Raw genomic sequence first — 14,180 nt, 5'->3', positions numbered from 1 at the left:
CAGATGGGGCAATTCCTGAAGGAATTGCATGTGAATGCTCCAATGCTGACAGAATGAAGCATGACTGTAAGAATAGTTTAAATGTTGGAATGTTTTAAATGTTGAAGCATTTGAATTTCCAGCAAGACTGGAATTTGGTTTGGAGCTTGGGAAAGACTTAGTTTGAATGTCCAGGATGAGTGGAATATGTTGAAGTTGGAATGGTTTGAATAGGTCGAAACATGTTGGAATTCTGAAAAATGGATAATTAATTTGGAATGGGGAAAATGTCCCTAAAAATTGAGAATTCTTAAAAATCCTGGAATTTTTTTACAGTTTTTGAAAGGGAGCACACAATTCTTGAACAGGCTGAATATTTTGAAGTTGGAACGTTTTGAGTGGGAGTTGTGAAACTTGGAAAAATGTCCCATTCTTTTTAATGGAAACTTAATGGACATTTGTGGATTTTGGGAAAAGTGGGAATTATTGGGGAAATGAAAAAAAAAATAAAAGTAATGTTCTGAATGAGTTGAAATGGTTGGTGTTGGAATTTTTCAAATCGGTCGAGAAATGGTAAAAAAGTACAATTTTATATTGATAAATGGTACTAAGGAATTCCTGGAATTTCAGGAAAACCAAGAATTTTTCCTGTTAAAAAAACAACTTAGTTTTTTTTCCTGATAAAGAGAAATGTGTTGACGGGCAAACGGTTGAAATGGGTTAAAATTGTGGAAGGAGTAGTGGCCAGAAAAAAAGAGTCCAAAAAAGAATTCTGAGCATTCCTGGGATTTTTTTTTTTACTTGAAAAAATTTGAGTTTCAATGTCCAGGGTGAGTGGAATATCTGGAAGGTGGAATGGTTTTGAATCAGTTGAAAAATGTGGAAATGATGGAAGTTTAAAAAATGGCCAATTCATTTTGAATGGGAAAAATGCCCCGGAAAACCTGGAATTCTGGGAGAACTGGGAATTCAGGGAATTTGTCAAGGGGGCGCCCGCGATTGGAACGATTAGAATCGGATGAAAAAAGTGGAAGGTAATGCGCGCCAAAATCTGAAAAGAAGTAAAAGAAGAAGTTTAATAAAAAATGTATGAATTTTAGTGTAGAAAAGCATTATAATTGAATACTAAGGAGCTTTAACACAACCGGGGGTTGGGGACCACTGATATAGAGTACAGTACTGGGTAAAAGTCTTTGACCCACAAAGCTAATGGTGGCCAAATATGGTTATCTAATATGGCGCCCAACTAAATATATTTTACGAAACTAAATTAGGCAGCCCTAATCTTACCTGTGGTGCCATGAATGTTGCTGTGTAACATGGAGTCATCAGTAAGCCATTTTCCGCCCTCAGCTGTTTGGCAAAACCAAAATCATATATCCTGAGGGATTCAGAGAGTCCTCTGTCATCAGAATAGCGAATGTTACTTGGTTTCAGGTCCCGATGCACAACCTAAAAAAAGATTTACACAACTCCTTACTTTTTATGGCGAATGCATCATATTTCATCTGCAGTCCAATGAAAACAATGCACTTATTGGCTCACTCTCACCCCCTGGGAGTGTAAATATTCCACAGTCTTGGCGAGTGTGCAAATGATGTCTGATGCATCTTTCTCGATGAAATTTGTCGCTGTCAATACTCGGTCCAGCAGCTCGCCTCCTCTCAATAAATCCTGAACCAGGTACACACAATGGCCGTCGTCAAACACCTGCAGACGGGAGGACAAGCACACATACGCAGATAAGTAAATAAACAAATGCAGACCATATGTGTGTCAATTTGTGTTCTATAGATACAATATGTCTTTAAGTGTGTTTAACTCACGTCCTTTAGTGTGATGATATTAGGATGCTGTCCATATCTTAACAGGATCTCAATTTCTTCAGCTGGATCTTTCCTTGCTTTGTCAATGATCTGCATGAATTGGAAACACACAAACATACCCAATGGCGACTTCCAAAGATGCACTCGTCAATACAGAGGGTCACCAATTTGTAAGAAAATTGTCGAACAGTTTTAGGACAACATTTCTCAACGAGCTATTGCAAGGAATTTAGACATTTTACCATCTACGGTCCGTAATATCAGCAAAAGGTTCAGAGAATCTGGAGAAATCACTGCACGTAAGCAATGATATTATGGACCGTTGATCCCTCAGGCGGTACTGCATCGAAACCAGACATCAGAGTGTAAAGGATATTACCACATGGGCTCAGGAACATTTCATAAAACTACAGTTGGTTGCTACATCTGTATGTGAAAGTTAAAACGCTACTATGCAAAGCAAAACCCCTTTATCAACAACACCAAGGAACGCCGCTGGCTTTCGTTGGGCCCAAGCTCATTTAAGATGGACTGATGCAAAGTGGAAAAGTGTTCTGTGGTCTGACGAGTCCACATTTCAAATTATATTTAGAAACTGTGGACGTGGTGTCCCCCGGAACAAAGAGGAAATTAACCATTCGGATTGTTATAGGCGTGAAGTTCAAAAGCCAGCCTGTGATGGTATGGGGGTGCATTAGTGCCCAAGGTGTTGCGATCTGTGACTCAGATCTTCACATGTTTATTTTTCCATCTTTGTTTCATTCTCTTCTGACCCACTTACTTCCTGTTTAGTCCGTTACCATGGTTACACATTGATTTCACCTGCTCCTCGTTTTCTACACACCTGGTTCTCCTTGATTTCTCCCTATATAAGCTTTCCTCTTTTCTTTGTTCAGTCTCGGATCCTAATTTGCCCACGCGCAACAGTGACGACTCTCGACCTGCATCTTTGTATGTATATTCTCGCTAGCTTTTACGCTAAGCCATTTGTTTATTCCAGCTCACATGCTGAGGAATTGTTTTTTCTGTTTTTGGTTTGCCTTCTCTTTACAGCAGTGTTTTTGTTCCTAGCCTTTTATTATTTAATAAATCCATTTATAACTTACCTTGTTGTGTTCATCGCTTCGACGCATCCCCGGAAGAACCAATCCGGCATTACAATGCCACACAAGCGTCACAGTAGGATCCGAGCATCAAAATGTTTTTCCGCGTCGAAACCACGGGAGGAACCCTTCGACTTGGGTTTGTGGTTGGAGCTCGTGGCTTGGGAGCAGGAAAGACTTGACTGTGGGCCTGAAGTCCCCTCCGAAGCCGTTCGCGCTGCCCCGAAGAGGCGGGGGGTCCAGTGGAGAGGCCCCCCGCACGGCAGTAATGTTCCAGCACCACTTATTCCTCCCCATGGACACAGCAAGTTTCACCCCGTCCAGGATTCACCCGTCATTACCGGTAATCCTGCTTGTTTTTTTTCAAATCATTCCTTAAGCTGCCATGACACTTTTTCTGACACAAGCGATGACGTCAATTGGGGAACGCCCACCGGTGACGCAACACCGGCCTCTGTTGATGACATTTTTTCAGAAGATTTTTATATTGTGGACAGTACTTTTCATTCCCAACCTTTTTCGAATACCAATAACATTTATGATAAAATACGTAATTATCAGGATATTTTTTCTCATTATTCTAGTCAACCTCAGTCACCTAGTTTTTCTCCTACACCTCCTTTAAAACCTCATTCTCCGGCCAAGTCCAAGGTGTTTCCTCCCTTTTCTAAAGGAAATTCTGGACAAATTAAAGGGGAGGAGTCGGCCCGCCTCCAAGCCTCCCACCACCCTCCCTTAAGGTCAGTCCCTGACCATAGGGAACGGGTCTGGGATCCCCGTCTGGAGGAAGGGGCTATGACCTATAGCTGTGCTACGGAGGTAGCACAGATACTACCCTCTAAACCACAGCCACCATGTAGACCTCCTCCACCTGTTTTTCCCCCGGCCAAATCTCAACGGCCTTGTAGACCTCCTCCACCTGTTTTTCCCCTGGCCAAGTCTCAACGGCCTTGTAGACCTCCTCCACCTGTTTTTCCCCCGGCCAAGTCTCAACGGCCTTGTAGACCTCCTCTACCTGATTTTCCCCCGGCCAAATCTCAACGGCCTTGTAGACCTCCTCCACCTGTTTTTCCCCCGGCCAAGTCTCAACGGCCTTGTAGACCTCCTCCACCGGTGTTCGGACTCGCGAGGTCATTACCTCCAGCACGTCCTCCACCACCGGTGTTCTGCACTGCTCCCAGTCTGGTTCTCACACCAGCACATGACTCTCGCCTGGTTTTCAAGCCAGAATTAGACTCTCGCCTGGTTTTCACACCAGAAAATGTTTCTAGCCTGGTTCTCAAGCCAGCACTAGACTCCCACCTGGTTCTCACACCAGCCTCCGACCCAGAACTGGTTCTCATACCAGTTACAGACTTTAGCCTAGAGCCCACTCCAGTACCAGCTCCAGAGCTGGAGCCTACTCCAGTACCAGCTCCACGCCGCCAAGCGCCAGTACCAGCTCCAGAGCTGGAGCCTACTCCAGTACCAGCTCCACGCCGCCAAGCGCCGGTACCAGCTCCACGCCGCCAAGCGCCGGTACCAGCTCCGCGCCGCCAAGCACCGCCGACGACGGGGCTGGAGCCCACACCAGCGTCGACGACGGGGCTGGAGCCCACACCAGCGTCGACGACGGGGCTGGAACCTTCACCTGTGTCGACAGGGCTGGAGCCCACTCCAGTGCCAGCTCCTCGACAAGCGCCGGTACCAGCTCCACGCCGCCAAGCACTGCCGACGAAGAAGCTGGAGCCCACACCGGCGCCGACGATGAGGCTGGAGCTCACACCAGTCACGACTCCTGCGGCTCCCAGGCCGCCTCCGACGACTCCTGCGGCTCCCAGGCCGCCTCCGACGACTCCTGCGGCTCCCAGGCCGCCTCCGACGACTCCTGCGGCTCCCAGGCCGCCTCCGACGACTCCTGCGGCTCCCAGGCCGCCTCCGACGCCTTCTTCGGCTGCAGCACCCGCATCATCCTCGCCAGCTGCACTCGGGCCTGCTTTGGCTGCAGTCCCCGCACCCTCGTCTGCTGCTTCCAAGCCTGCTGGGATTTCGGTGCTGAGGCGTCGTCCACCACGTCGATCACGGGCGTGGCCTCTGCGAGGTCATCCTCCTCGCCAGACACTCCCTCCTCCATGTCGGCCACGGATGTGGCCGTGCCCGGGTCGTCCGCCTCGCCGGGCACCTCATCCTGCGATGCGGCCACTAATGTGGCCTTTTCGAGGTCGCCCGCCAAAACTTTTTCGGCAGCGGCGTTCCATCCGCCGCCGCCACTTGACTTGTCCTCGGTGGATTCGGGGACACACGACTTGGCGACCCTCCACCGTGGCCTCCCTCCGCCCTCCCTTCGTTTGTGGACTCTGTTTTTGGGGAGGGGGTTCAAGTTGTTTCTTATTTGTTTTTGTTTTCTTTGAGACATCTGGAATCTGTCTTTTTGGGGGGGGGAATACTGTTGCGATCTGTGACTCAGATCTTCACATGTTTATTTTTCCATCTTTGTTTCATTCTCTTCTGACCCACTTACTTCCTGTTTAGTCCGTTACCATGGTTACACATTGATTTCACCTGCTCCTCGTTTTCTACACACCTGGTTCTCCTTGATTTCTCCCTATATAAGCTTTCCTCTTTTCTTTGTTCAGTCTCGGATCCTAATTTGCCCACGCGCAACAGTGACGACTCTCGACCTGCATCTTTGTATGTATATTCTCGCTAGCTTTTACGCTAAGCCATTTGTTTATTCCAGCTCACATGCTGAGGAATTGTTTTTTCTGTTTTTGGTTTGCCTTCTCTTTACAGCAGTGTTTTTGTTCCTAGCCTTTTATTATTTAATAAATCCATTTATAACTTACCTTGTTGTGTTCATCGCTTCGACGCATCCCCGGAAGAACCAATCCGGCATTACAATGCCACACAAGCGTCACACAAGGCATGGGTAACTTACACATCTGTGAAGGCACCATTAATGCTAAATGTTCCATACAGGTTTTGGAGCAACATACTGTATTTTGTCATCCAAGCAACGTTATTTCAGCAAGACAATGCGAAGACACTTGTTACAACACCGTGGTTTGTAGTAAAAGAGTGCGGGTACTTTCCTGGCCCGCCTGCAGTGCAGACTGTCTCCCATCGAAAATGTGTGGCGCATTATGAAGCATAAAATATGACAGCGGAGACCCCGGACTGTTGAACGACTAAAGTTCTACATAAAACAAGAATGGGAAAGTATTCCAGTTTCAAAGCTTCAACAATTAGTTTCCTCTGTTTTCAAAGGTTCATTGAGTGTTTTTAAAATAAATGGTGATGTAACACAGTGGGGAACATGCCCTTTCCCAACTACTTTGGCACGTGTTGCAGCCGTGAAATTCTAAGTTAATTATTATTTGCAGAAAAAAAATAAAAAATTATGGGTTTGAACATCAAATATCTTGTCTTTGTAGTGCATTTATTTGAATATGGGTTGAAAAGGATTTGCAAATCATTGTATTCCGTTCATATTTACATCCAACACAATTTCCCAACTCATAAGGAGACGGGGTTTGTATTTGATAAAGTTCTTATTAATAATTTTTGCTCCCATTTGCTTTTAACAAAATAAATCAAGTATTGTGAGTCTATATTTCCTTTCTGTATTTGTATCTGAAGCAGCAATAGCTAACCTCCATGAAAACGTACTTTGTATGATCGCATTCATTTCGTCTTAAAGTCCAATTTAGAGAAGTATTTAATCTTGGTTACATAATCCTCCATATTGGCAGAAACCATAATTTAATTCAGTTTCATTCCAAGAAATTAAACAATATTTTTCCATCTGACAAAAAACACCCACCGATGCTGGCTTACTCTAATAAAAATGCCATGTTTGTTATAAATACAGTTAAAAAAAAAAACAAGATAAAAAAATTCCTGCTTCCTCTGGAGAGATCTGTGTCTGCTACCTTGAGCGCCCCCACTTCTCCCAGTGTGGCAAGTCAGAGTACTGCTGAGGCATTGAACTGCAAGTTAACAATATATCGCCCCCTACCTTGAAGCAGAGGTACTTGTTGCCTTAAGACCTGCCTTTTCCACGTGGCAACAAGCATGCACCCCCTTGAACGAACGCCCAATACACACTGCGTGTAGCCGTGGAGGCACCGCCTGTGTCTGCCTCACTTCTCATCTGCTGCATTGTTTTGATCAGGAAAAAATAAATTTCCGCGATTTTAACCATGAAAATTATCAAAATATACAGGAGCCACACCAAAATCACATAGAAAGCATAAACCAAAAGAGAAATATTAACTACTTCGTTTTGGAACATTTCATGGTTAAGTTACCTGGTGGCAGGTGAGGCACTGCCTCACTTGCCTCCCCTGACAACACGTCACTGGTTGCTTGTACAAAGAGGACAATTGGCAGCTGTGAGCATGCGCAGCATAATACCAAAAGATCAGCTAATATTTTGGTAACCTTGAAAATCATATTGGAAAATTTTTTCTACAGTATAGGAACTCACAACAATATACAGTTTATAGTTAAATACCTCTTCCTGCAGGCCCATACCATAATTCACATCGCTTTAATAAAGTAAGCATTTGGATTGCTTCTGAAACATCTGGTATTGTGCCAAAAAGCGATCATTTGCCAAAAATGCATTGACGCTAGATCCGTAATTCTCAAACTGCAGTAAATGTAGCACTAGTCAAGAGTTGTGTATAGCGAGAGTATGGCCAACTCAGTTTTAGGTGATCTCCTTAATGTTTGGTCATAAGGCACTCATGTGACAACAGAGCACCCCTTTCTCTCTGGCACTCACCGAGGGTGGACGCTCCCCTTTCCTCTCCCTTATCTCTCCTGCTTGCTTCTTTTTCTGGCCTTAACTTTCTTGTTGCCTCTTTTTGCGCTGCTTTCAAAATCTAAACATTGGAACTATTTAACTGGCCTCAAAAAAATTGACAAGATCTTGGGTTTGGGGGAACCTGCTGTGGTGACGAAGCGGTTGTTGCTGGACACACGACAGACTCTTAGGAGAAGAAGGAGTGCCGCCTGCCTGGCGACCCTTTTCTGTCGAGGACGTGAAGATATATACCTATTTGGAATTATGACAACAGGACATCTGCTGATTGGAGTACGCGTTGCTCCGGTTTATCGACAAATTGGAAGTTGCTGGCAGTCTTCAAAGTACCCCAAAGCTGCCACAAGTGATTGGAGGATGCGGGAAGAACTGTGGATCACATCAGACTGTCTACCCCGCAGTTTTTGAAGACCAATCATAGACAATTTAGAGTGAAAAGCAAATTTTATTTTCACCCGCATACATAACATTCTAACTTGGATTGTTTCCCTGGCGTCGAGACTCTCCTGAAGGACAGTGCAGCGAAGACACAACCAATTCCCTTTTTGTCTCTCATGGACACACACCTGTTGTTGTTGACTTTGGACTAGCGACTGCAATACATCAAGGCCGCGGAAGAGAGACACACTACGGGCTTACACACACACAGCCACAAAAATGTACGCCACACACACACACCCCATCCCCCAAAACCCAACGCCCTCGACGCAAATCCCATAGGGGTGATGAATGGATGGTCAGCGCCTGAGAGCTGCGGCCTACCATCATGACCCCGAACTCCCTTCCCTCTGTTGCTAGATATCTCGAGATGCATGTTGTAATATGTATATGTGCTTTGCTATGGAGGTTTTTTTTCCCAGTCTAGATTGTATTTTTTTTTACTAATCCTTCCCCAGCGTTTACCTTTTTCCCATCATTTACGGGGCGCCTTGTGGCGACCCATCAGCGTTCCTGTTTTGTAACCCTGTACACTGTTTGTTTTTGTCTAATCATGAACGGGTTTGTGCTGAAAACAAAGTTTCGTTGTACTTGTGCAATGACAATAAAGACCTATCCATCGATCCATCCATCCATCTATCTATCTATCTAGCTATCTATCTATCTATCTATCTATCTATCTATCTATCTATCTATCTATCTATCCATCTATCTATCTATGACTGCTACAACTTAGAGCTGATCCAATGTGTCTGCGGCGCTTCCCCTTGTTAGTTTTTCGAAATGTAAAAATACCATGTTGCAAAGCTTGGGGTTGCTGCAACATCTTTCACAACAACCCGAAAAGAAGACAATATGGGAAGTTAAAATTTGCCATCAATAGTAGAGAGCCACCAACTACAATGTCTTGTGCCGGGTGAACACACGACACAACCTCTGCGTTTTGTCCAGGAGAGAACGCACAGAAGCTAATACATACTTATAACACTAATAACACTTAATTACCTACTCAGTGGCCTAGTGGTTAAAGTGTCCGCCCTGAGATCGGTAGGTCGTGAGTTCAAACCCCGGCCGAGTCATACCGAAGACTATAAAAATGGGACCCATTACCTCCCTGCTTGGCACTCAGAACTAAAGGTTGAAATTGGGGGTTAAATCATCCAAAATTATTCCCGGGCGCGGCACCGCTGCTGCCCACTGCTCCTCTCACCTCCCAGGGGAAGATCAAGGGTGAATTATTATTGAATTATTATATTTATATAGCGTTTTTTCCTCAAGTGACTCAAAGCGCTTTACATAGTGAAACCCAATATCTAAGTTACAATTAAAGCAGTGTGGGTGGCACTGGGACCAGGTGGGTTAAGTGTCTTGCCCAAGGACACAACGGCATTGACTAGGATGCCGGAAGCGGGGATCGAAATTGCAACCCTCAAGTTGCTGACACGGCTGCTCTACCAACTGAGCTATACCTCCCCAGGGTGATGGGTCAAATGCAGAGAATAATTTCGCCACACCTAGTGTGTGTGTGACAATTATTTGTACTTTAACTTTAACAGAAGATATTAAATTCAACAGATGGTTTGACCAAACAGAATGTCTTTGATTCTCAGTAAAACTAAAATAATGCAAATTAGTAACAGTAGAAAAGAAAGTCAAACACAAATAGCCAGAGTAGACATTAAATTGGTCAAAGAAACTACATTCTGGGTGTACAAATAGATGATAATAAATCAATAAAGTGTGTCTAAATCTAAAAGCAGACGCAAAGCAATGTGATTACAAACAATACATTGGAGGCAGCCACCATATATATCATCCATCCATACTTTACTCAAAAGTCACAATTTCTCCGTGATTGTTGGTCCAAAGCTAACGAAGATTTTGGCAAAATGAGGGAAATTAGTTATTTTTTTAGTTGGTCCGTGTATTTTTTAATTTACGTTTATTGAGCTATCTGGTTCGTGTTAGAGTGCCTTCTTGTCACAAAACACTGCAGGATTGTGCAGTACAGTGTTTTATTTTCTTATATTCAAACACAGTGTTACTGTTCAAACTGTGTAATGCTACAGTGGGCAAAAAACATTAAATATACTTGTATATAAAACTTTTTACTTGTTTTTAATGAATACTTAGACCAACTACGCTACTGCATTTCAATGTTACCCTTATTGTGGTACTTGAAAAGCCAAGTGTTTTCTGAGGTGGTACTTGGTAAAAAATTGTTTTGAGGGCCACTGCTGTAGCTCAAGGGCCTCAAGCTCAGGGCCTGTGTATTTTGCGGCCTCAAACTTGACTTCATAGTTAAGTGTGACATCGGCCCATGCACTTTGGACAGCTAATAACTATATAATAGCAATCATGAATCCCACTAGAAATAACAATAACAGTGCAAACACAAAAATTAAAGCCCACATTGGACAACACAAAAAGCAATTTTGTGTAAACAAAACGCAACACTGTCAAAAATATTAAATGTTTACATTCAATTGTAGATTTATAATGACTTGAAAGGGAACAGCACTTGTTTATTCATCTCACCTATCATTCACAATATGTATAAGGAACAAGAACACATGTGCATTCTTTTTAAATAAAATAAAAAATAAAAGTAAATCCAAGTCAGTTTACAATAGTCAATGGGAGACCCTCTATTTTGCCCATTAAACCAATAAATAAAGCTCCAAATAGCTCCAACAATACTCCATTTACATTTCGTGACCTAAACATTAACCAAGTGTTAGTGAAATTGTTAAGGACCTATTTTTAGCGGTGCATTGATCAGAGAGAGGTAATTAGCTTATGCAGTTGTGTTGAAACCATCAGCTGGTGAGCTGATGCGTCGCCTCTTAGCTGGTGAAAGTTAATTGTAGATTATAAATCATGTATCTCACCTGGATAGTAGAAGCTTATAGCCATAAATTGAGAAGGTAGGGAACTTTGACATTCAACATAGTGCCCAGAATTGTCGACAAAGACCTGAAAAGCGATCAAATGCCATATCTTTTTTAACCTTTGACCTTTCGCAAGGGCTATGAATTATTCTTCATCTACACAGGAAGATATGAACATCCCATTAGCCATCATCCCAGTGACAGTAGACATTGTGCAGTAAGTGATTTTTACATTGTATTCATTGTCTCGTTAAGTCTGCTAGAGTAGTAATCCGTGTTGTTGAAGGAAAAAGCAAACAGTGCACTCCGTCTATTAAAATGATGTGCCGGAGATGCTTAAAATAATCAAAATATGTAAATATAATATTATTAACGTGTTACTATGTGACATATACAATTTTGGTAAAATGGGTATGGATGTTTTAGAGCACTTTATAGACAGAATACAGTGACTCCCATTGGTTACATTCTTATCTGACTTTTATTTACATTTATTTACAGGTTTAAATGCATACAAAGAGAAAATATATGTGTGTTTGTTACCACATAAGGATTGTGAATGATGGGCAAAATTAAAAAAAATATATGAAGTTCCACATTAAGGCCTACTATAGCTCAGGGTCTATATAGCTGTAGTCACACGGTTAAAATGTGATTCCATGTGGCCAAACTTACTCAAACTCTAACAGCAGTGTTCCCCAAGGAAACTGAGTTTAAGACCATTGTCCTAGATCAAGTTTGTTTTTAGGTTGTAAATGCACTGTGAGTTTTGGATCAATCATAGTATAGCGCTATAAGTAATTTTAACTTGTTTGAAAATAATGTACATCTTAATTACAATAAAGTGCTTGCCAATAAGTGATTAACTTTAAAGTAAAAAACTAATGCTGATGTTGTAATTGCTTTTTTTTTTTGGTTTAAAAAAATGACTAATTTGGTTTTAAAAGTCACATATACCGTATTTCCTTGAATTGCCGCAGGGCATATAGTATGCGCATGACCGCCTGGTCAAACTCGTGACGTCACTAGTGACACTTCCCCTGTCATTATTTTCAAAATGGAGGTGGCTGATTTCAATACCGGTAATTTAAAATCGCATAAAGGGAAGAAGATTAAGAGCCATTCAGTAGGATTTAAGGTCCAAGCTTACATCACACTCAAATTTTTACTGCATACCTTTGGTAAGTGCCGGAGTGAGAAGAGGTTTTAAAATAATTAGTGCCACGGCGGCAATTTAAGGAAATACGGTATATATATATATATATATATATATATATACATATATATATATATATATATATATATATATATATATATATGTATGTATGTATATGTATGTATGTATATGTATGTATGTATGTATATGTATGTATGTATGTATATATATATGTATGTATATATATATATATATATATGTATATATATATATATATATATATATATATATATATATATGTATGTATGTATGTATGTATATATATATATATATATATATATATATATATATATATATATATATATATATATATATATATATATAATGTATGTATGCATGTGTGTATGTACATATATATGTGATTTTCAAACTAGTCTTGTTCTGCTGAGCAGTTGTTTACATGCCAGTTGACATGAATCGATGTTTTTCTTTGTTGGAACATATCTGTATTCCTCTCGGTTACCATCATGTGCCACTGAGTCACATTTTGGAAATGTGTACCTAATAACACATTGGAAATAAAAAACATTCCACAATAAAACTGAAGCCATAGAAATCGGAATCAACAGTACAGACATTGGTTTTATTAACATTTAACTATATGTATTTTATTTTTAAAAAGTTAAAGAACTATTGAAATTAAGAAGTGATAATATTGAGACGCTGCAGTCGAACTGCTGTGATGTGAATATGAGATTGTTCACTCTATAAAACTTGCGGTGTACGGTCTAAAAACAATAGTTTTAATTTTACACCATACCATGACAAACACATGTAGACATATGGGAAAAGAAGGGGTATGTGGTAATGTTCTACATTTACTCCATTGCATTTACCTAATTTACTAAAATTCTACTTGTTCGAGTAGTTTTAATGCAACATACTTTTTACTTTTAATTGAGTAATTTTGTGAAGAAGAAACATACTTGTACTGTTGAATTGAGTTTCATTCTGATTGCTAAATGTATTCATTTATTTTATTAATGTACTATATTTATTTATAATCTATTGATTATTGCTTGCAAAGACAAACTATGCAAAGACAAACTATTTGGCTCGTTAGAAAGACATCTTCCCATTGTCACATGACTCTGTTTCACCAATCAAATCAAATACTGCAGCTTGTTTGATAATGTTGTCTAATACAATGCTGTAACAAAATGTGTTTATTTTAACTTCAGTCAACCATTGTTAAGCTTGACAATGCTTAATTTAGGCCAAAACTACGCAAAATGTGCTTCAATGTGTATATTTCGGACTAATGATAAGCGACTGAAACACGAAACAGCGAGGCACGGGGATATGATTTAAAAATATATATATATATATACAAGCTTCAAAATTCATAGCTCAAAGTGACGACTGTACTTTAAATTGGTTTTAGCATCTTTATGAATTAGATTTGTTTATTTTTTAACAGCAGTTCTCATAAAAAAAAGTATGGACACACCATTCTAACATAACCGTATTCTGATTTAAGTACAATTTCGGGCCGATCTACCCAACTCTGGGCAAAAGAAAATCCTAATGTACACTGAATGTACATCGAATGTATGTAGGAGGCTACTCCAATACCTTCACTGAACATTCCACTGCAGTCACTCTGTGAAGACATCTCCTGTAGACTGAGTTGGCCGGCCGTCCAACTTCCTCCTTTAGGTCGTAAACGTCACTGAAGGCCACATCGCCACGGAGATGCTGCAGAGACATCATCACCAATCAAACAATGGCCGCAAGAGTTATAACGCGGCGTGATTGCTTCAATTCATTGTGTACCTGGGCTATGGGGATTATGGTGTTCCCCTCCTGGCGAGAAGGCAGGACAGTCTTGCTATGATCCTGATTTTGATTTGTGGCGACAAAACTGAAACCACGGAACAACTGGTGTGTGTTTGCACTGGGTGGGAGGCCAGGAGAGTC

The 14,180-nt window shown here is 41.4% G+C and overlaps 1 protein-coding gene across 1 annotated transcript in view; it reads right to left on the bottom strand.

Moving 5' to 3' along the window:
• Positions 1-14,180, bottom strand: part of LOC133538650 (ribosomal protein S6 kinase alpha-2-like) — a 60,064-nt gene that overhangs the window by 11,206 nt on the left and 34,678 nt on the right. Inside the window, exons 13-17 of the mRNA XM_061880337.1 lie at positions 14,037-14,179; positions 13,836-13,958; positions 1,806-1,895; positions 1,531-1,689; positions 1,270-1,431 (exon numbers count right to left, since the gene is read on the bottom strand). Coding sequence (XP_061736321.1) covers positions 1,270-1,431; positions 1,531-1,689; positions 1,806-1,895; positions 13,836-13,958; positions 14,037-14,179 — 677 coding nt within the window. The remainder of the gene's footprint in view (positions 1-1,269; positions 1,432-1,530; positions 1,690-1,805; positions 1,896-13,835; positions 13,959-14,036; position 14,180) is intronic.

Source organism: Nerophis ophidion, linkage group LG02 (assembly GCF_033978795.1).
Source record: "Nerophis ophidion isolate RoL-2023_Sa linkage group LG02, RoL_Noph_v1.0, whole genome shotgun sequence".
In the NCBI taxonomy this organism is placed as follows: domain Eukaryota; kingdom Metazoa; phylum Chordata; class Actinopteri; order Syngnathiformes; family Syngnathidae; genus Nerophis; species Nerophis ophidion.
This window is presented reverse-complemented; position numbering and strand designations above follow the sequence as displayed.